Genomic DNA, 24,978 nt, shown 5'->3' on the forward strand with positions numbered 1-24,978 from the left:
GGTCTTATTCTTTACTGTTTTGTTCAATTTTGTTATAACTGATGATATAGGCAATTCTTTTTAAGATAACAAGAGGCATTATGGTAACCATTGTTGATCACCTTGTATTTTGTTTTTACATTATGTATTATGTCCATCCTTTTGATTTGACTGACTCTGTCCTGGTATGTCACATTTGGTTTTACTTTCTTCAAAAAAAAAAAAAAAAACAGTAATAAGAACTGTGGGAGTAATAAAACCCAAAATGTGTAATTGTCATTGTACAAAAGAAAGGAAAAGAAAGTTCTCTAAAAGATACCACTCATATATATTTAAGTGTATAAGATAGATAACCATAATACTGAGTTTTGTTGGATCATTGAACAGAACTGTTTACAGTCTCACTGTTTGAAAGTCCCCTCTATATGCTTTAATTTTGTAACTTCAACAACTATTTCTAAGATGACAATATGTAATTAACTAGTGATTTCCTGTTTATTTTTTCTGAAATTCTGTATAACTTGTACCCTTTTTCTGTTTTGTTTTCTTTTTTCTCCTTAAATAAAATTTTTAAAAAAAACTTCAACACCACTGACTGTTCAGGAGATGCAAATAAAACAACACTGAGATTCCATTTCATTTCATGCAGAATGGCTTGATTTAGTTTACTTAATGTTATGATCTCAAGATGCATCCATTTTCCTACAAATGAGTAGGGGACAGATAGTTTGCTTCCAAGCTTTAGCTACTATGAATTGTGCTGCTATAAACATGGGTATGCATATTACTATGATATGATGCTTTTAACTTTTGGGGGAAGATACATAGAAGGAATAGCTGAGTCAAGTGGTATTTCTATTTTTAGTCTTCTGAGAAATCTCCATACGGATTTCCATTAATAGTTGAACCAGTTTATACTTCCAATAATAAAGAAGGACCTGCTCACAGATTCCCCAGCATTAGTTATTGGTTGCTCTTATGTGAGACACTCAATATATAAATAAAGAGCAAAATAAAAGACAAGACAATAGGAAAAAAAGAGGGAGAAGATGTATAATAATCTAGCATGGACAGTGTATCTAAAAGTGTACTTTGATTTAGTATAATTGTCTTATGAATTTCTTATTTTTTTGGCCCATTAATCTGGCTGTTAATCTGTATGTATGATAATTTTTTATAATTAACTTTATAAGAAACTATAGATAAATCTTCTGGCCATTGTGCATGCCTGTAATCCCAGCACTTGAGAGGCTGAGGCAGCAAAATCTCTGTGAGTTTGAGACCCGGCTGGGCTATATAGTTGAGTTCCAGACCAGTCTGAACTACATAGTGAAACTCTGTCTTAAAAAGACGAAAATCAATCAGTCAATCTAATGCTACCCCCCAAAAGGTATGAATGGGAAGAGGAAAAAATTGTGATGTGCCATGTACATGTGCCAACTCCCCACTGTGAATGTCATCATTATGTACTGCAAACGTGTACTAATACAAATTTTAAAAATTTTATAAAAAGTAACTTTTTATGTAACTATTGTTAACATTTTCATGATTATCTTCCTGTGTGTGTATACACACATTGCACTCACATATACACACATTTTTAAAATTCTTAACTGGAGTCACAGTTTTAATTTTGTTTTAAAAGATTTATTTAAAAAAATTTTTTTTGAGACAGGGTTTCATTGTTTTTTCAGGCTGGCCTTGAGCTCACTATGTAGCCCAGACTGTTCTCAAACTCATGATGATCCTCAAGCCTCAGCCTCCTGAGTGCTGGGATTTACGGGCATACACCACCATATCCAGCTTAAAAGATGTTTGTTTAATAATAACCAAATACTTCGTTTTCTTCTCACATGTATTCTCTAATACATTTTTTAAAAGCAACTTTTTGAGGCATTACTGACCTTCCAAAACTAAATATTGACAGAGACTCTCCTTAACTAAACTCTAGTTAGGCTTCTGTAAGCCCTCTGCTCAAGTAGGCCTTAACCTTGATCTGGGAAGAGCTGAACGAACCTTAGTATGGTTTATAGAACTCAGGACTGTAGTGACACGCTGTGGTTCTAGATTTTCCCAGGGGGAAGGACAGTGAGAGGATGAGAAAATAAAAAGACAAAGTCTGGAGTCAGGTGGAGCCCTTACTCTCCTGATGGGAGAAAAGGAACTGCTCAACCATTATAGTACCTTTGTTTATACACTCCCAAGAAGGTCAGTTTCAACCCCGCTGCCTAGCAACTTTTTTGCCTAGCAACTTGGTTGCCTGGCTGGCCTGGGCCCTCTGCCTTCTTGGTGTTGGAATAGCTTGTTTACATGGCTTATTTTGGGCTCTCTGTTTTCAGGGCTGGCCTTGCTTTTAGCCCCACCCAGTGATCAAGCTCCAGCTTCAAGGGCTCCCTACAAGGACCACCCAAGAGCCCCTAGCCCAGTGATGGTGAGCATTTTAGAGCTCTCAGTGATACAAACAGCCTGCTGAGGCATGCGTGTCATAGGTTTGCCACCACCGTCCTTGCCCGTTTTAGTGCCAGCTTGGTAAAACTCTAGGCCACTGAAAGAATAGGGCCTCCATCCTCTGTCTCTGTGGGAAGGCAGAGCCCAACTTTCCTAAGTGCCAGTCAGTAAACCCATGACCAGCCCTTCATGCTTCCAGTTGTTTTTTATGTCCCTGACCCACTCCCTCCCTCTGCTATTCCCTCAGCCTCCATCCTTAAAGCATCTAGTTACCTGGGTAGAAATAGAAGTTGACTTCAGTTCACACTGGACACGTATCTGAATAGATAATACACAATAGTGTATTTCCTGTTCAGTCTGCCCTTACCAATTTCACTAGTGTGTAGCTGTATTTATTTTCGACAATATTTCAAGTGTTCAGTTCGATAAATTTTAACATGTGTGCATCCAAGAAGCCATTTGCATATCAACAGTGACAATACCCAGCATCCCCAGAAAGTTCCTTCTGGCCCTGTCCCATCCTCCTGCTGCTTACCCTGTCTACCTCTCATTCCCCACCCCAAGACAACGATTTGCTGCAGTTTATACCCAGTCTTTCCTTGGACATACACTTTCTTTCCTTTGGGTTAATGGCTGGTCCTATGATGTGGTAAAGGTTTTCTAGTGACTATCCTCAGGTCTTTTATAATGGCTGTACAGTGATCTTTTATAGGTAATACGCCTTTGTTGAAATTTAATTTTTCACTATTCTTGCAAATGACCTATTTTTGTTTTGATGAGGCAGGTGATTTAGATATTCAGCTTGGAAAAAATAAACTCAGGAGAATAAGTGCAAAGGCCTCGTAAAGGGAACTTGGAATGTGTTCCTAGATGATTTTTTTTTCCCTAACAATAACCATGTACCTTGTATCTTCTGCTACGCAGCAAAGTGGCAGAATCTTTAAATGAACCCAAAGTTTAATTTTAATGCCAAGTTTGTTTTGCACCCAGTGGGAGATCTGCTACTTTGATGTGAGTGGATTGGATTGTGTGTTGATTCCGCATGAGGTGACTTCAGTGAAGGTGAGTGTGGCCTCTGTTTGCAGGAATTACATGCAGCTCTCTGGGATACTTCATAACAGCATGTTACATTTTAAAAAATCTTAAAACATAAGTGTTTTACTGTGCTTCTCTTCTCCTGTCTCTCCCTCTCTCCTTTTTCCTTCTTCCCTCCTTGTGCGTGTGTGTGCACACATGCATAAATATGTACAATTGTAGAAAGAATGTTTCATAATTGCAAAGACATGCTCATGGGAGCACACACACACACAAAAGCCAAAAAAAGTCCCAAACTTACTTCATACACTGATCCCAAAGCTATGTTTAGGGTCTTATAAGAAAAAAACAGAAATTGTTTTTACCAACAGATTTTTAAACAGCAGGGACATGCTTATATACTGTTTTGGTATCTTTCCCTCATTTACATAAATACCCCAAAAACCAGCAGTTTAAAACTAATAAAAGCCAAGGCCCTGCATCAAGTACAATAAAGTTTCACAACCATGAGTTAGACTGTTAGAGTGAAAAACAAACATATATGTGGTTACGAAGGGTTTTTTCCCCTAGAAAGTGTATAATCACATTTCAAAGTTAGAACTTCCATTTGAAATAGCAATGTAATAATATTTAAACATTTATGTAGAACACTTTGTCACTGCAACTCTCCAAACATTGGCCAGTTAATCTCCACTGCTTCCCTAAGAAGCAGGTATTACTGTCTGCCGTTTTTCTACAAACAAAATTGGGGAAGGTATTGCCCAGACCCAGGGGAGGGCTACAGAGACAGTTCCTGTCCCTTCCTGTCCAGTCACTCTTTGGAAGGTAACTCTCACTAGAATGCATCGATTTCCATTCTATGTTGATGAAATCACTAATAAAACAATGATGTAAATAGGAACTCAGTTGACCTCAGGCTCCATAGATACAGTGCTAACCCTTCTGTGGCACGTCTTTTGGAAGGAATGGTGTCCTAGTCTGTTTCCTGTTTCTGTATGGAATCACTGAGGCTGGGTTATTTATAAAGAAGAGAGGTTTGTTTGGCTTATGGTCCAAACAGGGTCCCGGCAACTGGCTAGGGCCTGCTTGGCTGTGTGATAACATGTCAGGGAGCTAGAAAGGGAGACAGCTGTGTCCAGAAGAGGCTGAGCCCATGGATGTGGCCTCATAACCACCCACTCTTGAAAGAACTAATCCTGTGGAGAACTATATTAATCCTTTCTAAGGGTGGTGCCCCATGACTGATTACCCTCTAGTGGGCCCTGCCTCTCAGAGGTCCACCGCCTCTCAGTATGGTTGACCAGACCCCCGCACGTGAACGGTTGGTGGCACACTCATAACAAAATGGGATAAGGAAAGCCACAGCACCCTGTGTGTGCACTTGAAAGCGAGTTGAACTAAACTTCCAGCAAATGCTTCTTCCTTTCCCTACTCTCTACCCTGACATTTTCTTGGCAACTTTAATTTATAGTTTTCTAAGTAAGATTTGCCATGATTTATCCATTTAAAGAGTTGAGTAAATGTGTTATGCACATTAAAGCCAGAGGAACAGTAAAATAAAGCTAACGAACATTTATATTTTTGGAAATATAATTAATGTATGCTTGAAAAATTTTGAAAGATAAACATTTAAATGTTAAAATACTTATTACCTTCCCCACAGGGACAGTGTTGGGAATTAATGAGATAACAAATGTGAAGTGCTTTGAGCTCTTCAGAAGAAAGGTGCCAGATGCATTCAAAAGATTATTAATTGTTAAAGCTATAAGATGGTTACTTACATATTACTCATGATAAAATATATATTCCCTGAAAAATAGGATGCTTGCAGTTGTCAGGATGACATACTGAAATAATGTGCCTCAGACTTCTCCTTGGTTATTCTATATCTTGCTAAGAGACCTCTTCTAACCCTTCCAGAGTGTCATGATCTCATATTCGTGTCACAAAACTGTGGGACATGACTTCCCAGCCATCAGATTTCTGTACTTTCTGTCATGTTCTCTTACTAGTGTGACAGATCCCTCACCATAGGAAACTTCTATAGACATTACTTTTTCTTCTCGTGATTTATTGTACCACAAAATTGCAGTGTCCTACCGTGTTACCAATCACACAAGACAATATTACTAGCATGAGGGATGTGTAAATTAAGCCATTTTTTAATACTTAACACATTAGACTTTGTTATAGAACACAGGAAATTCCTTGTATGATCTAGGGCAAGTGAAACATACTAGAATTCTTGTATGGCATACCATTTTGTATGACAAAAGAGAGCCAATCCAAAAATCATTTTCATAGCCATAGGATGAGGTACTCAATCTTAATTTCCTCCTATGTAAAGTGAAGCTAGCAGTAGTACCTACCTGCGTGGATTTGTTGTAAAGGTGCAATAAGTAAAACATAAAGCCAGCATAGTAGAGACCTGGCCCCTAGTCTACGTACACAGTAGAAGATAGGAGCTGTGGAGATAGCTCAGGTGGTGTGCTGCCATTTAATATTACCTTTTAGTTGGTTTTATTAAAGCTAGTATAAAACGAGTAATGCACTAAAAGAGAAACTTTTTTTTTTGAGACAGGGTCTCACTGTGGAATTCAGACTGGCATCAAACTCCCAATGATGCTCCTGCCTCAGCCTCATGAGTGCTGGTATTACAGCATAGTTTTCTTATAATGCTGTCCTAAATGAATTTCCTAAAAAATGGCACATCATTTGCCAAGAATCCTATAACCAACAAAGATTTCAGTTTCCTATTTAGAATGGTAAAAAAAAAAAACAGTAATTCATCTTGATCAGATTGTGTTTGGGGTACCGTAGACATTGTGCACATACAGTTTTTTCCAAACTCAATTTAGTTTACCAGTAGCATGGTATCTTTGTAACATATGTGTTAAAAGATACTGGTCTATGCTTCTTTTCAAATGTTCTGTAATAAAACATTTCACTAATTTAATCTGGTCCTCTGGCTTCTTCCATTTAATTACCTGATGTGATTGTTGTACTATCCTAATTTTTCGTCTTTCATTTTGAAGCTGTAGGTGTTTAGGCAGAGAACCTTACTCCCATTCTCTTGCTAAGGAGTCTGAATCTGACTGGAAGGCCTGGATTTGGAAACGGGTTCTGTGGTGTATGGTAATGATGTATGCAAAGGAGGCAAGCAGCATTATTTGAGAAACCAATCATGGGGATTAAAAATGGTACAGGAGAATGATCTTGTTTTGCTACTGCCAGCAGCTCGAGGCTCAGGAGTGCTAATCAAAATCCACACACAAAACTTCCCTGATGGGTTTAATAGTTTTATACCATTAAGCGGTGGGTTTTTGCCATGTGAATGATCCACTGCTGTGCTAAACAAAACAGAGACAGTTTTCTTTTAAAGTCCAGAGCAGATGAGAACCATAAGGAGACAGAGGGTTTCATTTACTCTCAGGACACGATCGTGCCAGTGAACTAATGAGTCTCTTGGACCTTATGTTGCTCTGGCTTCAATAGAAGAGCGACTCTAATGGGCATGTAGTACTTCCTATCCGTCAAGTGTCTGGACAGTAGGCCCCTCTATGGATAGGACAAAACTGGCAAGAAAAAGAGGTCACCTTTGCACCTACACAGGCAGGAAACCTGGCTAATTAATGTATTTGCAACTATGGTGGAACAAAAACCAACACAGAGAACTGTTAATGTTTGTTGCAGAAACTCTTAGCCTGTAGCCGAAGCACAGTTAAAAATTTATTGAAATTCCATAGTTTGAAAAACACTCATTGTCCCAATACAGTCAAGTATTTTTATAGATTCGAATGTTATTCTTTATACCAAATGTGATTTGGTGCTGCACCTTGCATATTTCATGTTGGTGAAGCTGATGTAGAAATACTTTGGACAATCATGCAGCAGATGCGGTGTCAGCATTGCATAACATTAATATTCCCCTTTAAAAAGTACTGTTGAATTCACCCTGTAAAAATCCTAGTGCAGTATTAAATGCAGAGAACCAGAGAAGGAGAAATGGTTATCCAAGCTCAAAGCTTGAGTTACACTGTATTTTAAACTAAGAGCAGATACTGCCACCTAGACACATTCTGCTGCTTTGGCTAGCTAGAGGTTGGCTTCCTCTGCTTCTCGACAGTAGCAACTAACAGTAGAGGCTTGGTACAATAAACATACAGAAAGTGATAAAGAATCACTTAAAATTTCACATAAATGAGTGTGTCTTAGAAAAAAGGACATTGTGGTTTGACAAATAGAGACTCTGCCTTTATTCAGTGTTTTAATGCAGATGATAAATTACTCTTAGAAATAGGAGAAAACTTCATAAACATTTAAAAAACTCCAAGAACTCTATAATTGTGAAGCTTATAGAGAAATAGATGTAGAAATGATATGGGTTACAGTTGTAATTTGTTCTTTTATCAGAATATTTTTCTTTGGAAAGGGATTAACATTACTGAGTAAAAACACCCCTAAATTTTGGCTTAATGAATAAAATAAGGACACTTAATACATTTTCAAAAAGAAAATCCATTTTAACCTGTTCTGCTTCATGCCTTAGCAAATAAAATTCATTCCACCCACCACCTCTTTTGTTCCTAATACCAGAAGGAGTATTGCCATTTCTTGCTCTGGACTGTGATTCCCAAATTGTAATGTGTTTCAGAATCACTTATCATTCATAGAGAGGTTTTTATCATCCTTGGACTGTAGTTCTTCTTCAAATCTCATTTTGTTTTCCTTTGTTACTCCTAGAATAGTCTTGATATCATCAATGGTGGTCTGTAAATAGCAATTAAAATAATACTCATTATGTAAAGATCTGTTACAAACCCTCTCCTTCCAAGTACTTGTTCCTTTTTGGAGTTTAATATGGTTCAGACCAACTCTGCTCCAAGTTTGTTCCGCTGACGGTGCACTGGTTACAAGGCTTGCTGAAGTGAACAAAACCTTACTAGAATTCTTAATCTTACTAAATCTAAAATGTGAACTGTAATCTATGTTGTACATCTTTAATTTTTTCACTTTTCTACTAATTCAGTTTTGCTACATTTTGAAAAGGTATTAATCCCTGATAGGTCAGAAAAAAATACAGATTCTTCACTACAGATAAGAAGTACTGGTCTGGTCACCCTAAAGTGAGGCCTAGTAAGCTGAGGTGGGTTTATTTTCTTGGTTTCTGGAAAAAGCAATGACACTTGCCTATTTTTAGTTAATTAAGTAATTTTTGGTAATACTGGAGATCAAAGCCAGGACCCTGCTAGGCAAGTATACTCTACACTGAATGCATTAATTAATTTAATTAATTTACTTTAAATTGAGGTATAATTCATATATCATAAAATTCACTCTTCAAAAATGTACAATTCAATAGTATTTAGTATATTCATAGACACCCAGCACAGTTACATAATTTCAGAACATTTTTTTTTATCCCAAGTAGAAACCTTATTCCCCATTTCCCCTCTCTCCCCCAGCCCCTGGCAGCCATCAATATATTTTCTGTCTCTGTGAACTTGCCTACTCTACATATTTTATATACATGGTATCATAAAAATATTTGTCCTTATGTGACTGGCTTCTTTCACTTGGCATGTTTTCAGTGCTCATGTTATAGCACAGACCATCAGTACTTCATTTCTTTTTTCATTGCTGAATAATATTTCATTACATGGATATTTCTCTAATTTTGTTTGGTTTGTGTTACTAGGGACTGAACATAGGTGCTAGGACCACTTTACCAAGCTGTATTCCCAGAAGCTTTTCATTTTGAGTCCAATTTACATATTTCACTTAGGTTATTTATGCTTAAATGTCGTATCTAAGAAACCATTGCTAATCTAAGACCATGAGGACTTATACCTGTGTTTTCTTCTTCTAAGAGTTTTATAGTTTTAGGTTTTGTATTTGGTCTTTGATATATTTTAAGTTTTGTGTACAGTTTCCAACTTCATTATGTATATGTGGATACTCATTTGTTCTAGCATCTACTACTTTTTTTGTACCAGGGATTGAACTCATGACCTCATGCTTGCCAGGCAGGTGCTTATGCCACTGAGCTAAATCCCCAACTGGCATCTACTATTAAAAAGACCATTCTTGTTCCTACTGAATTACTCTGGCACCATTATTGAAAAATCAGTTCATTGTAATCTTAGGTTTTATTTGTTGTCTCTCAAGTTCAGTGTATGTCTATTTTTAGTCAGTACCACACTGTCTTGTTTATTGTAACTTTGTAGTGAATTCTGAAGTTGAGAAATGTGAGTCTTCCACTTTTATGCCCCTCCCAGTTTATTTTGAGTCCCATGCCCTTCCACACAAATAATTAGGATCAGCAGATGGAATTTTGTTAGAAATTATACTGAATCTATAGATCAATTTGAGGAGGATTGCAATCTTAACAATGTTAACATAGAATGTCCTCATGTTTATTGAGGTCTTTAATTTTTTTAACTGGTGTTTTACTATTTTCAATGTATCACTGTTGGACTTCTGTTAAATTTATTCCTAAATATTTTAATTGTCTTTGATACTATTGTAACTTCAATTAGTTTAATTTTATTTTGTTTTTCATTGCTGCTTATAGAAATACAATTGACTTACGTATATTTATAGGATATCCTGAGACCTTGCTGATCTTGTTTATATGCTATAACAGAGTTCTTTACAATTTTCTATAGCCAAGAATTTGCTATTTTCAAATATAGTTTTGCTTTTACTTTTCCAGTCTATCAGCTTACTTATTTTTCTTCCCTAACTGCCCTGCCTGCAGCTTCCGGTGCAGTAATGAATAGAAGTAGCAAGAGAGGGCCTCCTGTCTTGTTCCTCATGTTATAAGAAAGCTTTCAGTCTTGCTGGATTCACTGTGGGTATTAGTTCTTCGATTTTTAGCTGTCCTTATCAGGATGTGGAAGTTTCTTTCTGTTCCTACTTTGTTGAGTTTTGTTATCATAAAAAATTTAGGTTTTGTTAAAGGCTTTCCTACATCACCTTCCCATGTATACTCAGCCTTTATTGGTATATCTTTGTTTAAAAATACCTGAAAACCACTAAGTAGTACTACCAAAATAAATCCATTCCACTTTTCAAATGTTTGTTATTACTCTTATGTTACTGAGATACAAAGTTTTACTTTTAGATTTTCTAACCTGAAAGGGATAGAAATCACATATTTAAAAGTCACCTAAAAAATCCTGACCTTTTAAATGATTTTTGAAAACCAGAGAAAGAACAGGGAAATAGCCTTCACTTTTGTCAAGTATGGTTGGTTCTGTCAATCTCAAATTCGAATTAAGAGTTCACTTAGTGACTTGGGGATACACTATCTGATTCTGATTATTAGCTATCTTTGGTCAGCCTTAGCTGATCACATGCAGACAGTTTCAAAATTTGGTACAAGCAACAACAGGTAAAGTGATGCTCACTGGAAGGAACTTAAAATGTGAATAATAAGCATAGATCTTATATTAGGCTGTTCTTTATTGCTGTAGCAAAATAGCTGTAGCTTGGTAATGTGTAAATAAAAGACATTCATTTAGTTCAGTTTTAGAGCCTAAAAATACAAGATTGGGTAGCCCCATCAATTGGGCCTTGAAATGAGGCTACATCAATTTCATAGCAGATGGTATGGTCAGATCTCGTGTGAGAGGGAGAAATCTCATAATGAGGCAGGAAACCAGAGAGCTGGGAGGGGCTACTCTTGCTCCTTTATACCAGCATGCTTAGAGAACTGCAAGGTCCTTGGAGGACCACTCCATTCTCTTTGAAGGGCAATGCCCCCAATGACTTCCTGTTATGCTCTCCCTATTAAATATTCAGCCACCTTTCAATTTGCCACATTGGAGACTAAGCTTCTAACACAGGAAACTTTGGAAGACACACTCAAACCATATCCAAACCACCGGACATTCCTTAGTACCAGTGAATACTGGTGTAACACTGACTCTGTTTTTATCGAATATTTTCAGTCACATTGCAGAAAAACCAGTGGTCAGTCTTCCATTTCTTACAATCCCTTTAAAGCATTGTTATCACTGCTATTGTTACTAAAGGGATCTGGCCCTAGTTTGAGATAAAAATGTAATGAAATTATATTTCATTAAGATTTGTAGGGCATATTGTTTAAGAGAAAAACCGTATACGCTCTCCCCGTGAGTCCTCTGAGTTTTTTGACCCATCCAAACAGTCAAGACCGAAGCTAGGAATCAGACCTTGCTGATCATCACCAAGCTATTATCTCTGTTCAACCAGTCTCAAATCTCTTGCATAGGCCTTGCCCCTGAATTTTAAAATTTGGAGACTTCTAGTCAACACATACATCTAGATTTCAATTCCAGTATGTCTAGAGGCCATGTGGAACTTTCAGAAGATTGCTGGTGGGGTGGAGTGGATGGTTCACATATGTTCTGGGATTTTCTTCTGCTTCTCATTAAAACATACTATCTTTTTAGGCCTCAGAACTTCTCTGGCTCTAAGGACTGGGGCTCCCCATTAACCACCACCCAGACATGGTAGCATCTCAAATACAAGTAGATTATATTCACAAATTTTGGTTGTGAGTCTTTATTTTGGCTCCATTGTGATGTTTCAGCTTCTCCTCCAACATCAAAATCACTGTTGTCTCTTGAGCTTAGATTTGAAAATGGCAGCAAGTTAAAGCAAGTCTACTGTATTTCAAAGAAAAAGTTTCAAACTATTAAATATAACTAACAGGTTCATTGGGAACCTTCCAATGTTGACCCTGAACATTGTAAAATATGTACTGCTTACAATTTTAAAAAAAAGATGGCTTAGCACTTGTTTACAATACAGCATGAGGTATTCTCAGCCCTTGTATAGAAATTAACCAGGATCTTAGTTAATTAACACCTCACCTTAAAATTGGTCTCGCCTTGCATATTAGGTGCTGATATTTCTTGATGGATGATGAAGAGATTGCGAGCAAAGGTCATGAGGACCCCCTGGAGATCCACACCGATTGTTCTGTTAATGATATCCAAACAAATGAGTTTAGCAATGATTCCCCTCACATGCTTAAAAACAATGGCCCTCTCATTTGTGCGGCTGGTGATGGAATTTAATGAGTATTTTCAATCTCACAAGGTGGCAATCTTCAGGGAGATATGAAAGATGAGGCTCCATTTTAACTTGTCAACAAAAAGGATTTGTGTAATAAATATTTTTTATTAATCAACTTAGGATATAGCAATAGGCTTAGTTCTAGCAAAAGGCTACTGAGGTAGGACAGTAGTAGCTCATTTTGCAAGCTACGTTACTTAAAAAGAATTGTTGCTAAGTCATTCTCCTTGTTTATAGAGACATTTGCTCCCTGGATCCTAAAGATTTTTGTCTGGGTTTATTTTCTATTTTAAGTGTACTGCCTCCCACTCAGGTTCAAGGACTGTGTGTCCCATTCATAAACAGCTATCTTTATCTTTCTAGTTTCTGAGACAGCTATCCTGTGGCATTATACTATCTTCTGTAAAGATTCCTGAACAATTGGATTGTTGTATGTTTTAACTTGGAAATAAAACTCAAGGGTACTTTTGTAACTTTTTCTTAAACTTTTTTTGTAATCAAAAGAGGGGAAAAGGTTAATTAAAAGGAGTAAATTTTAAATACCATTTTGTCATGAGGGGTGAACATAAAGAGCTGCTCCTTAAAGCAGGTGTAAAAAATTGCAGGCCTACTTATTCCCCTGTTCTCTATAAATTAAGTCCCCTTAGAGCCTAGGCCTCGGGCCCTCTTAGACGTCTGTCTTCCAGCCTCCCAGGCTTTCCCTTAGTTCAGGGTGGGATAAAAAGCTGCCGAGTCCCTCAAACAGGAGACCAGGGCTCTTTGTCTTGCTGCTGACTGATTTAAGCTCTTCATTTCCTTTTCTCTGAAATGAAGGAATTGAACAAAGTCAGTGCTTCTGAACTTTTTGGGTTATATTTCTAAAATCTGAGGATGGCCTACCACTCCTGTAGCTGCTAAACATTAGTATCTCTCTTTTTTTTTTTTGTCTTTTTCCTTTTCATCGGTACCGGGGATCGAACTCACGACTGCCTGCTTGCAAGGCAGGTGCTTATGCCGCTGAGCTAAATCTCCATCCCCCAGTATCTCTGTTTTTAAGAAAATAAATAATGGCCAAAGGTAACTTCAGAGTCAGTAATTTTGAAAAGTAATTTGTATGTGTGTGTTTTTGTTAACCGTAGGATTGGTATGCATTACATCCTGGGTGCTTCTTAAAACAACTTTCCTGGGCTCCACCCAGAATTAACAGAACCAGAATTTTTGGTCTGGGGGCCAGGAATATGTTTGTCACCAAGCCTCTCTAGGTGCTTCTCTGTTATATACTAAAATCCAAGAAACATTGTTAAAAGAAACTATGGAAAAGTTAAGAAGAAAGAGAGAGACTCTGTGCAAAAGAGAAAGAGACCAGGTCCTTACTTCATTTCTTGTCCCCTTCCCTGTTAATTCACTCATTTCTAGAATTTATTCTCTCCTTCTTGAAATTTCTGCTTCATTATTTCCCCAAAATATCCAGGATAAATGGGGTCAGTACAAAGTTATCTCCAAAAAAGCCAAATCACAAATCTCTGTTCTGTAAAATCATCCCCTCTTGAAGCCCCCTCACTTTCCTAAACAGGTGACAGGCAGCTCACATCATGACAGCCAGGAAGCAGAGAAAGGAGGAACCCAGGAGCACTACCGGGTCACGACCCCTGTAACCCACCTCTTCCGACCGGGTCCCACCCCCTAGCATCACATTAGCTGTACTTTTCCATGTTTCAGTCACCCCTGAGGCTTGAGGTTTGAGAGGGACATCCAGATATAAATCATAGTGTAATCTGTTCTTTGAGCTCCTAGTCAGCCTCCTCCTTCCTGACTTTCAGATGGTTCTTAGATTTTTGTGGCCAGAACTTGCCTCATTTTGCAAGCTGGTAGTATCTTGGGATATCACGCAGATACCCAGATCTTGCATCTGAATTTGACCTACCTGGCTGTTCTTCTCCCATCACCAGAAGGGAACTTGCCCTCCTTGGCCTTATCCTCTCTGCAGGAGGCTTTGTCTAGTTCCAATCCTGGCCCAGCTCATCCTCTGCAGTTTACCTTTCATGCCAGCTGGTGGTCAGCAGACAGAATTCATATCTCTGTTCTGATTTCTTGTCCTTGTACTTCACAAACCCATTTGTCTCAATTCCTGAGTTTAGAAATATACTTGGACCATGACTATTTCTTGCTTAATTAGAGTCATATTCTGAAAAATACGAGTTTCTTGACAGGTTGCCAACATTAAATCCAGCTGACTGCTTGGTTCTCCTATTCATAGTAACTGTGCTGTGGTCTGTGTCCTGCCACAGCCTTAGAATCACAGTGACAACATTAAAGAGAGCAGAATAGGCTGGGACTGAGAGAAAGGAGGGAATTGAAAGGCAGCACATCACTGGAAACAAAGGGCAGCTCCTTCCTTACCCGTGCCTAGATGTGTCCATAGCTTTGTTAATCATCTGGATATGAATATCTGTGCAGGTCAGAAGCATGCATTCCTGCTGGGGTATTATGGAGGGAGGCCTCATTTCTGTTGTTATTACTGTGTATAACAGAAGTATGGACTGAACCCTAAATAAAGAAGCTTTCTTAACCAAACCCAGGAAGTTCTGCATGTTGGTACTAGAGCAGAGGACTCAAACATCCATATCCTCCTTTTCCTGGCTGCTAAGAAGAGTTTAAGATTATAATCACTGGGTTACATGGCAGCCACATGCTAGCTGCAAACGGGCAAGACGTCTGAATATTTGCATAAGTTCAAAAGGATGGATGAGGGTGAGATCACTTCCAGAAGGACTGTGCTTCGTAGACACTTTGAGAAGACTGCACTAGGACCAAAGATGGACCTAGCCCTACCTTTTGGAGGAACATCTCGCTAAATCACTTGAGCACTTTTTTATGCATGCAAGAATAACAACTGCCTTTCCACAACTGAGACGTCAGAACTGGTTCTCTATTCAGATTTGTTGTCTCTTGTATGTCATGAACTTGAGTGAAATATGTTAAATATACTGTGCACTCTACCCATTGATTTTGGATAATTATACTTATGAACACTGACTAACACATCTAAAGACATTTTATGAAGTAACTGAAGTTCTAAATAAAATGAAATAGACTTTCTATAAATCTGCAAGCTGTTGAAAAAGCATTTTGTTAGTTGTGATAATCTATTAGCTTTTATTACATCTTATAGATACTTCATACTCACAACATGCCCAACTTGTCTCTCTTCAGGTGTTCGTATAATATAAATACAGTTCCTTGTCTGTCCTGTAAGATTTGAGTAAAAAAACAAAAACAGCATACATATTATCTTGGAAACAAAGAAAATACTCTCTATACTAAAAGTACTAAAATTGATTCAAATTGAAATCTAGACCTACCTTAACATACTGTGAGAAGCACAATTGTAAAGGCTGTCTCCATAATATAGAATAGGTATGTTCTAGATCAGTGTTTTTTGAATATGTTCCTCAGAACACCTGCATCAGATACAGCTAATGTGTGTATTAAAAAAGGCATTTCTGGGGGCTGGGGATTTAGCTCAGTGGCATAAGTGCCTGCCTTCTAAGCATGCAGTTGTGAGTTCGATCCCCAGTACCGATAAAAAGGAAAAAGACAAAAAAAAAAAAAAAAAAAAAAGGCATTTCTCAGGGCTCAGTGGGAAGGCACTTGCTTGCCACATGCGAGGCACTTGCCTGTGTTCCACACCTAGCGATGCAAACAAATAAAGAAAGAACCCCTACACACATTTTTATGGTTGTCATCCAAGCCCAGAATCAGTGAAAGAGAATCTGCCTTTTGTCTTATTTTCTGGGTGTTTGTCCTGCACAACAAAACTTGAAGACCACTGTTTTGCAGTGGTCAGTCAGTAGCCTGGCATGGCAGAGCACACCTGTATTCCCAGCACTCTGCAAGGATAAAGATAGTAGGAAGATTGCAAGTTCAAGGTCAGCATGAGAAGTCTTATCAACTTAGACCCTGTCTTAAAATAAAAAATGAAAAAGGGGTTGGGGATGTAGCTTAGTGTGAAGAGCCTAAATTTAATTTCCAGTGACTGCCCGACCTCCCCCCCTCCATGAAAAGGGAAGAAATTTTTGTATTATTAAATTTGTGCTCCAATGGGAAATTATGTATTGTTGAGAACACACCTTACTCCCTTATCAAATGGGTTCTATGGGAGATACTTTACAGCTTTGGTAAGTTGTAAGGAACTGATAGACAAGCAAATTCTGTCTAGTTTGATGACGATTCATTTGATTTACTGTTCTGCTCTCCTTGTACAAAAAGCTGTTTTACCAGGTGTGGTGGGGCACACCTGCAATCCCAGCGCTCGGAAGGCCGAAGCAGGAAGATTACCATGAGTTTGAGTTCAGCATGCACTTCACAGTGAGACACTGTCTCAAACCAGAAAAAAAAGCTGTTTTCCTTCCATTTGCATATACATTTCAATATGCCTGATCTATACAGATACCTGATTTTTGAATTCTCTTTTGAGCTGGTTTTGAAAATCTGCCTAGTTACTTGTTAAATAACATTGTATCGTGCTTTACATCTGTATGACATGATAATTTTTTAAAAATTATCTTTTACCAGCTTTCTCCAAATAAGTGACCCTAGAATTGTCCAGTATTAGAAATGTGACATCCAAACATGAAAACTATTTGGGGGTTTTGGTGAAAGAAAGCACATCCCAGAATTACATGTTAAAAGTTCCCCACTCCCTGCTTTGGCAGTAAATCCAAGAATGGGGCAGTCATTAGACTGCAGCAGTGGTTCTTAATGCTAGTTGCACATTAGAATCATCCGAGTGCTTTAAAAATATCATGCCCACATCCTGCCTCCAAAAATACCAGTTATTTGGTCTGATGTGGAACCCCGGGCACGGGGCCATGCCAAGGCCTATTGGAGCCTGAGCTGGAGGAAAGTGATCAGTAATTGGATCCTATTTTTACTAACAGTTTGACAATTTTGTTGATCATGAATTTTTGCATTCATTGTGATTTTAAATTTTGTATTAACATGGCTTATATTTGTTATAAGATTTATTCCCTCTCTAAAATTTTGTATTCAGTGTGAGTCTTCACTTTCCTCACCCTAATTGCAGATGCATGGGCATCTATACTTTTTAAAGCTCCTAACTCAGTTCCTGAGTGTTGTCTAATATGGTGGCCTCAGCTATAAGATGCTACTGACAGCTTGAAATATAAGTAGTTCAAATTGAAATGTAGTTTTCAAAGATTTAGCATAAAAACTGTAAAATATCTCAACTGTGTTGAAATGAAAATATTTTGGGTATATTCGGTTAATGAAATATATTATAAAAATTAGCTTTACCTATTCTTTTTTATTTTAAAAAATGTTGCTCGATGTGGCTTACGTTTGTGGTACGTATTACATTTCTGTTGGACAGTATGTATTCTAGGGCTCTATTATTAACACAAATAGAGCAAATCACTTCTAATGAGTGGTTGTCACTTCAGAATTTTATGTTCAAATAGCACTGTATTGGGAAGTAGTCATCTTGTATCTATCCCCAAGATGCCAGACAATTTCATAGATCTATCATTCCAAAGAACCTATGGGGTATTTATTAGAATCCCGCCCCCTTTTGATAATCAAATGTTTTGTCGACAGGGAGTCAACTTTTAGTACTTTAAAATTATGACCCACTTGCCTTTTACTCTTTATCAGTCTTATTGCTCCTTTTGGGGCTTATTTTTTAAATGTACATTTTAGATTTTTCCTTTTTGACTTTTAGCAGTATAGCAGTGATATATCAGATGTGATTTTCTTTGTATTTATCTTGTCTAAAGTGTTCAGTGCTTTCTGAACGTAATTTGGTGCATTTCACCAGTTTTGGAAAATTCTTAGTATTTATTTAAAATAGCCCTTCCCCTCTCTTTCTGAGACACTTAACTCATGAATGATAGACCTTTTGTGCCATTTCCATGTATCTTTTAAACCTTTATATTTTCACTAAACCCTTTGTAATTTTGAGTATTTGCTACAATAACCCATCTCCTATTTCACTAGTCATTTTAAAGATATCCTACACATTAATGTATTAAATTCTTAACTTTGTCATAATTTTAAAATTTCTATAATTTCTGCTTACCTTTAAAAATTTATTTAGGACTTTGGCGAAATTACCCTATAATTCTAAAGGATATTCTGTTATTATTTTCCTCTATTTTTAATATCAGTTATTTTAAAGTCCCTGTCTGATAATTTCATTATCTGAGTCACCTGTGGTATTTTTCTATTTGCTTTCAATTATTTAGTCATTCTTTTTAACATGTGTTGTCATTTTTATTGCATGCTGGTCATTTTAGATGGAGCATTGTAGGGGCTCTAGATGTTAATGTCCTGAGAAGAGGATTTTAAGTTTTGTTTTGTCAGGCAGATGGAGAACTGGCAACTTTTCTTAATCTATCGAGAAAGGATTTTAGAAATTACTGGATCTGGTCTATTTAAGGTTTTCTCTTTCCTCCATATATTTGGTTTTTTCTCTTAGTTAAGTGTTCTTACTACTGGATTTTGTTCTTCAGAAGTTTTCATTAAAACCTTGGGGTGTTTATTAGGGCTCTTTCAACTTAGCAGGAAACAAAATTCAATCTTTTTCTTTTCAGCATCATGTGGATTTTGAAGTCTTTACAGATCTTCAGCCTTCCAGCTACTGTCTTTTTTGAATTTCTTGAGGTCTCGAGATGTCCATTCATAGAATAGGAGTCTCCCAGTGATTTGAATGGTCCTTATATACGGCTTTGTGGGTTCTTCCCTTTGATTCCCTTTACTCTAGGATTTTGACTAGTAAGTGCCAAACAGTTTGATAGTTATGAACTGCAGTCTCTCTCTCTCCTTAGCCAAGTAGGACTGTGATTTCTATTTGGATCCATTACACACAATTTGGGAATATTTTCAAAGGAAAAAAGGGAAACATACATCACTCATCTTTCATGCTTAAGAACTGTGGTTCTTCATATGTTACTTGTTTTGGTTGCCCTTCATGCCTTAAAGCATTTATTTTATGTATCTTTGTCCCGCTTTTTAAATCATTTTTTATTTTTATTATTTTTTTTTTTTGTCTTTTTCATTTTTATCGGTACCGGGGATCGAACTCACGACCGCCTGCTTGCAAGGCAGGTGCTTATGCCGCTGAGCTAAACCCCCAGCCCCTAAATCATTTTTAATGAAAGAGTTAGTTTGATACAAACTGCCTTGTCATAGCCATAATAAGACACCTAGGTTTTGTTGGCCATGTACAACTCTCCAAGAAAGATGAGCAGAAATGTCCTTATCTTCCATCCATAGAGAATAACATAAGTCACAGGCTTACTCAAAGCCCCATAAAACAACCATATTTTATTTTATATGTGGGAGACGTGAGGGCCTACCCTAGTCAGCTCACCAGAGTAAACTTTATTGGCAACACATTCCCCGACAACTCCAATGTACTCCCTCAGCGTATACCCCGTGTCACTTCCTGGCTGTCAGAGTCCTCATCGCAGTGTCTTACTCAGGGCTGTTTCCCCAGAAAGCATCTTAGATTAATGGTTACTTTTCTTTGTTTTTATCTATGTTTCTTCTCGAACCATATTTTACATGGTATTCATTGTGTAAAATTCTTATCACATTGGTTATTAGAAATTACTGTATTATACAATATTTTGCTACTCATATATGAACTTTCAAAGTGATTTAATCTTTAAGCCTTAGCTTCCTCATCTACAAAATAAGAATAATAATATTTACTTTTCAAAGTTATTGTAAGGATGAAACAAAATTTGTGAAAATATTTTACAAGGTACAAAATGGTTTCAAATATAAATAGAGTTCATTATGAGTGGTCCTATTATGGAAAGCCAATCAGACACAGGAAGAAACAGCGTCAAGGAGGTTTGGGAAGCACTTTACTACACTGGTGGGCTTTGACTAGGATTGCTCCTAAAGAGCCAGAGCCCTGCCTGATGGGATTTTAGGGCTTTTATGGGGAAAGCAAGGGGAAGGCACAGATGCAGATTTAGTGTGTTAGGATTGGAATGTTGAGTGACATCTTGGGTTGCTAAGGGAGTTTAGACATTTTAGTTTACATTATAAGGTCATCAGTTATACAAAGAAAGAAATGTCCTGTTACATTTTAAGTTACACTACCAGGCTATCAGTTATACAAAGGTGTAAGGACAGGCATTACACAAAGGAGCATTTTAAGTTACATTTTAAGGCCATCTGTTTGTTAGACAAGCTTACACAAAGAAAGGAGTGTGCTGTTACCAGGCTTGTCTGGACAGGGACATGTCCACCTGGTCTTGATGGGCATCCTTGGCAGGCTTTATTTAAAATTTTAAATTCCCTTTCAGTCCAAGTCAGGCTTTTCTGATCTGGAAAGACATGAACTTAAAAGAAAAAAATAAATTATCTGCTCATTCCTCACCATTCAAACACAGGGAACAGGGACACTGAAACAGTACTCCCATTTGGAAGGGGAAGGATCGAGAGGGAAACAGAAGATAACTGCTGCAATTCTGAAACCCTCCTAGGGCTCTGCCTTCTGGGAATTTCTTTCTTTTCCTTGTCTACATCTGAGGCGGACATGGAGATTACACCGTCGTTAGCAACTTTAAGATATCCTGCCTAGAGGTGGTTGAATCCAGAGGTGGTTGTAAGTCTTGAGCAGAGATGGTCTCTTTTAAATCCAGGCTGATGTTTCTCTTGACTGCTAAGTTCTCTCAAAAACTTGATTTGCTTTCCATTAGCTACAGATACCAATAACTGCCTCTAGTGTTCTTTTCCAGATACACTTCTTAGACTGTTTTCATCATTTTGTTTCTGCATCTTTCTCTTTCTTTTAATTTCAAGTAACTTCAGCTTGTCAGGCTTCAGTAGGGGAAGTATATCCTTTGTCTTTTTTTCTTGAGCTATTCTTTCTAAAGGAAAAAATTTACTGGCTGCCATGATCTTTGTCGGATTATTACCTGATGCGCATTAATCCATTAGAAGTATGAATAGTAGGTGACAATAATAACCCTGATGCTCACTGCAATGCTGAGTTTTACTTGGCTTTTGTTTTGCAAAAATTTTATTATACCTCATTTTTGAAGTTTAAAGATCAGCTTAGCTTTTCCAATTTTGCGAAGTACCATATTTCTGGAATCTTTCTGTTCCTTTTCATTTCTGCTTATGAACTGCTTGATGAATTTAGACACTAGTGTTTTTTCTATACTTTTCCAAATGCATCCAACAAGGCCCAGCATACACCATTAACATATTTTCCACCTGCTTCTCTACAGCTATAGGTATATTAGGGGTATTATCTCCCAAATTATCACACGTATTGGTTTTGCCAAATATTTTTCCAGTTCACAACAAAAGAGTGAGCCTTCTCTTTGTCTGACCACTAACCCAATGCTAGAATTTTAGGTTTCTATTTTGGGAGCATCCTTCTTTGGATACTAATATCTATACCACCATCTAGGTTAAGTTATGCCACAGCAGTTTTAAAAATCCAGTTCTTGGTTGTTTATCATACAAAAGCTATAGCTCTTGCTATTGCTCTGCCCCCATGGATTGACATGGATCTCTGATTACTGTTTCTACCGTTAGGGAACAGGCTGAAGGAGTCTCTGTCTCAGTGGCATTCATGATTTTCCAAGACAAAAGATATGGCAGTCCTTAGAGGTCACTCAGCATGAAAGGAGATAGCTCATTTCGGCTCATAGTTTGCTGGCCAAAACAAGTTACATGGCTGTGCCTAACTCTCGAGGCAGAGCAGAGGATGTGTAATTCTGTTGTGTGCCTGGAAGGAGGTGAACCAGAATATTTATGAGCAGCCTAATGCTTCCCCCTATGGCAACACCCTGGCCCAAGGCAACGAGTGCTGGCAGCTGTGGAGCTGTTCGGGACTGCAGCACGCTGCCTGTCTGTGTGTGAGACCAGCCTTGCCCTGCACTATTGCAGGCAGTAAACACCACGCCTTTCTCCATATGGCTTTCATTACAACTTCATTTCATTAGGAAACCAGTGGGGGTGTTCGGCAGTATTACAGAAATACCAGGAATGAGACCCACCAACTTGCTTACAAACTCAGTAACACTTTTCTTCAATATTCATCAAGGAAAAATAAACCTATAGGGTGATGTGATTTTCCTTTCTTTCCCCAAGACTTTGGACAAGGAATAGCACTTGAAATTTTGTGATAATAATGGGAGGAGGGAAAAATAATGTTAAAGAATAAAAATATCAGAGGATTCTTCTTTTGGTAGCATCAACATTGATAATATTATTAGTGTTACCTTCTGTTTCTGGAAAAATCATTCATGTAAAATTGAACCAAGAGAGCAGGCAGCAGAGGTTGCATTAGAAGTCAGGTGAGGGATTTTCTCTTTAGACTCACAATAACCCAAAAGAACAAGGAAGCTTTAGGAAAGTCAGCTGCTAAACACATTTCCCTGCTTTTGTGTGGCAGAGCTATTCATAGGGGCTGTGAAGAGAAGACAGTTGAAGTGCACATGAAATGTACCTAGATTGGTGGGCTGGTAGTCATGTCAGTTAGTGAGAAGTAGTGCTCAAGAGGAAAAGTCACATAGGGAATGCTTTGGTGTAAGAGAAAGAGTCCCATTTGATTTTGTGGATAATTCTGAGTCCAAGTATCAGTTTGTAATGAGCCTGGCTATGTGACCTTAGGGAAATCCTCACTGTAGTACGGTAGAAAGAACACCCTCTTTCACATAGGCATGAGAAATAAATGAGAATGTAGTGCAAATGCTCAGCTCCGTAGCCAGCACATAGTACGTGCTCTGTAAAATCTGCTTTCTCCCCTGGTCCACCCCTCAAGGGAGGAAGTGGACAATCTCACCAGGGATAGACTTCGGGGTCTAAAATACTGACAACCTATTTCTATAAGAATGCATCAAGAATGCTGCCGGAGAATTTCTAAAATTTCCTTGTGGTCAAATGACTCCCTCTTAACCTCAGGTTTTTAGACTCCTCACTGCTTTCATTTGCTCTTTTGTTTTCTGATGGTCCTTTTTGTTTGTAATGGATTCTTCCAGTTTCGGGATTTTATTCTCTTTCTCTCTTGGTTTCCGTTACCTTTTCCTTCATGTTGTGTTACTCTTCTGTTGCTATCAGTCTATATCCATATTTCTCTCTCCCTCTCCATTGCCTCTTTCATCTTCTATCAATTGTTTAGCACCAGTGACCCACAAGTGAGTCTACGAGACTGTCTTGGCTTTGTCTTTGGTGTCCCTGTGTCTGTTCTTTCTGTAGCTCTTCCTGGTGAGCTCCCTGATCCTAACTTGGAGCCCTCCCTCTGCACCACCAACCTGCTTCCCTTGGGCCCTCACAATCTATTTTTCCTACTAAAATCTGTTACTAGAAATGGATCTGATCAACTCAAAAAATGTAAATGGCTGATTGAGTTTGGTGCTTTACTTTTCCCAAAAGTACAAGTACAAGGCCTTTAGCTCAAGAATATACCTGTAGAGATGATTTCAGGTAACACAAAATGACAGCATATTTTCTTTTGGGCAGGAGACTTTCCCTGCCACATGTGCCTGTTTGCACCACTTGTTCTGCTTCGGTATTTTAGAATGAAATAAAATAGAGACAGATAAACTATAGTTAGATTTAGCCACCTTGTGGTATGAGAGAGTGTTTCACTCTAATCAGTTTGGGGCTAAAAACTAATTCCAAAGGGATTGTGTGCAACAGATGCAACAATTAATTTCAGGTAAATCAGTTCAATCTGGCTTTTCCATTCTTTCTGTATTTTATCAAATTTAATGTAATTTGCAAGGCAATATGAGCTCCATTATACGTGTTTGCAACCAGCATGAATCAATCTAACCAAAGGCCTTATTGTACCCTGACAGTGCCCTGGCAGCTTGTTGGGGACTGCCAAGTGTCAGACAGGCCATTCTGTTCACAGTTGGTCCCATGCTTAAGGTCTGTTTGCTTTACAAGGGCCTATAAAAATATTTGACTCCTGAAAATTGTATTTGTTCTCAAATAGAAAATCTGAAAGAGATTGGATTGAATCTCTACAAATCAAAACATTTAATCATCTGACTACTGCCCAATTATTATGTCATTATATATACATTATGCTGAATTTAATACAGGAGGTGAATTTAATATGTTTGATATAATGTGGGATTTGATTTTCCACAAGTAGAACAGCTCTGAGTGTCAGAGATTTGCAAATCTGTGTCAGAGTGGAAAAACAGGAAACTGTTTCTCCAGAGGAACAGGGGTCTGCAGGCACAAAACAGAGGTCCTAGTGTAGGGAAGAGACATTTATCACAGTTGTACCCATCAAGATACATCAGGATGAAGCAACTGTGCAGGTACCAAGAAAGGGGACACTGTTTTTTAAAAACCAGAACTCTTTTCTGAAAGCAATTATTATAAATAGGTAGGGGAATGCTATGGACTTAATCATGTTACCCCCAAATTCATCAAGCCTTAAACTTCTCTATGACTATATTGGAG

The 24,978-nt window shown here is 37.8% G+C and overlaps 1 protein-coding gene across 4 annotated transcripts in view; it reads right to left on the reverse strand.

Moving 5' to 3' along the window:
* Positions 1 to 7,019: 7,019 nt before the first annotated feature.
* The window catches only part of Iqch (IQ motif containing H), a 216,733-nt gene continuing 198,774 nt past the window's right edge, over positions 7,020 to 24,978 (reverse strand). For all 4 annotated transcript variants that reach the window (XM_063257797.1, XM_023561668.2, XM_063257798.1 and 1 more), the window contains 3 exons: positions 15,695 to 15,756; positions 12,324 to 12,432; positions 7,020 to 8,232 (listed from right to left, as the gene is read on the reverse strand). In XM_063257797.1, the coding sequence (XP_063113867.1) occupies positions 8,119 to 8,232; positions 12,324 to 12,432; positions 15,695 to 15,756 (285 nt within the window). In that variant the 3' untranslated portion in view covers positions 7,020 to 8,118. The remainder of the gene's footprint in view (positions 8,233 to 12,323; positions 12,433 to 15,694; positions 15,757 to 24,978) is intronic.

The sequence above is a fragment of the Cavia porcellus genome, unplaced genomic scaffold, assembly GCF_034190915.1.
Source record: "Cavia porcellus strain 051 isolate PalLab524CR breed Dunkin Hartley unplaced genomic scaffold, mCavPor4.1 scaffold_10, whole genome shotgun sequence".
Lineage (NCBI taxonomy): Eukaryota > Metazoa > Chordata > Mammalia > Rodentia > Caviidae > Cavia > Cavia porcellus.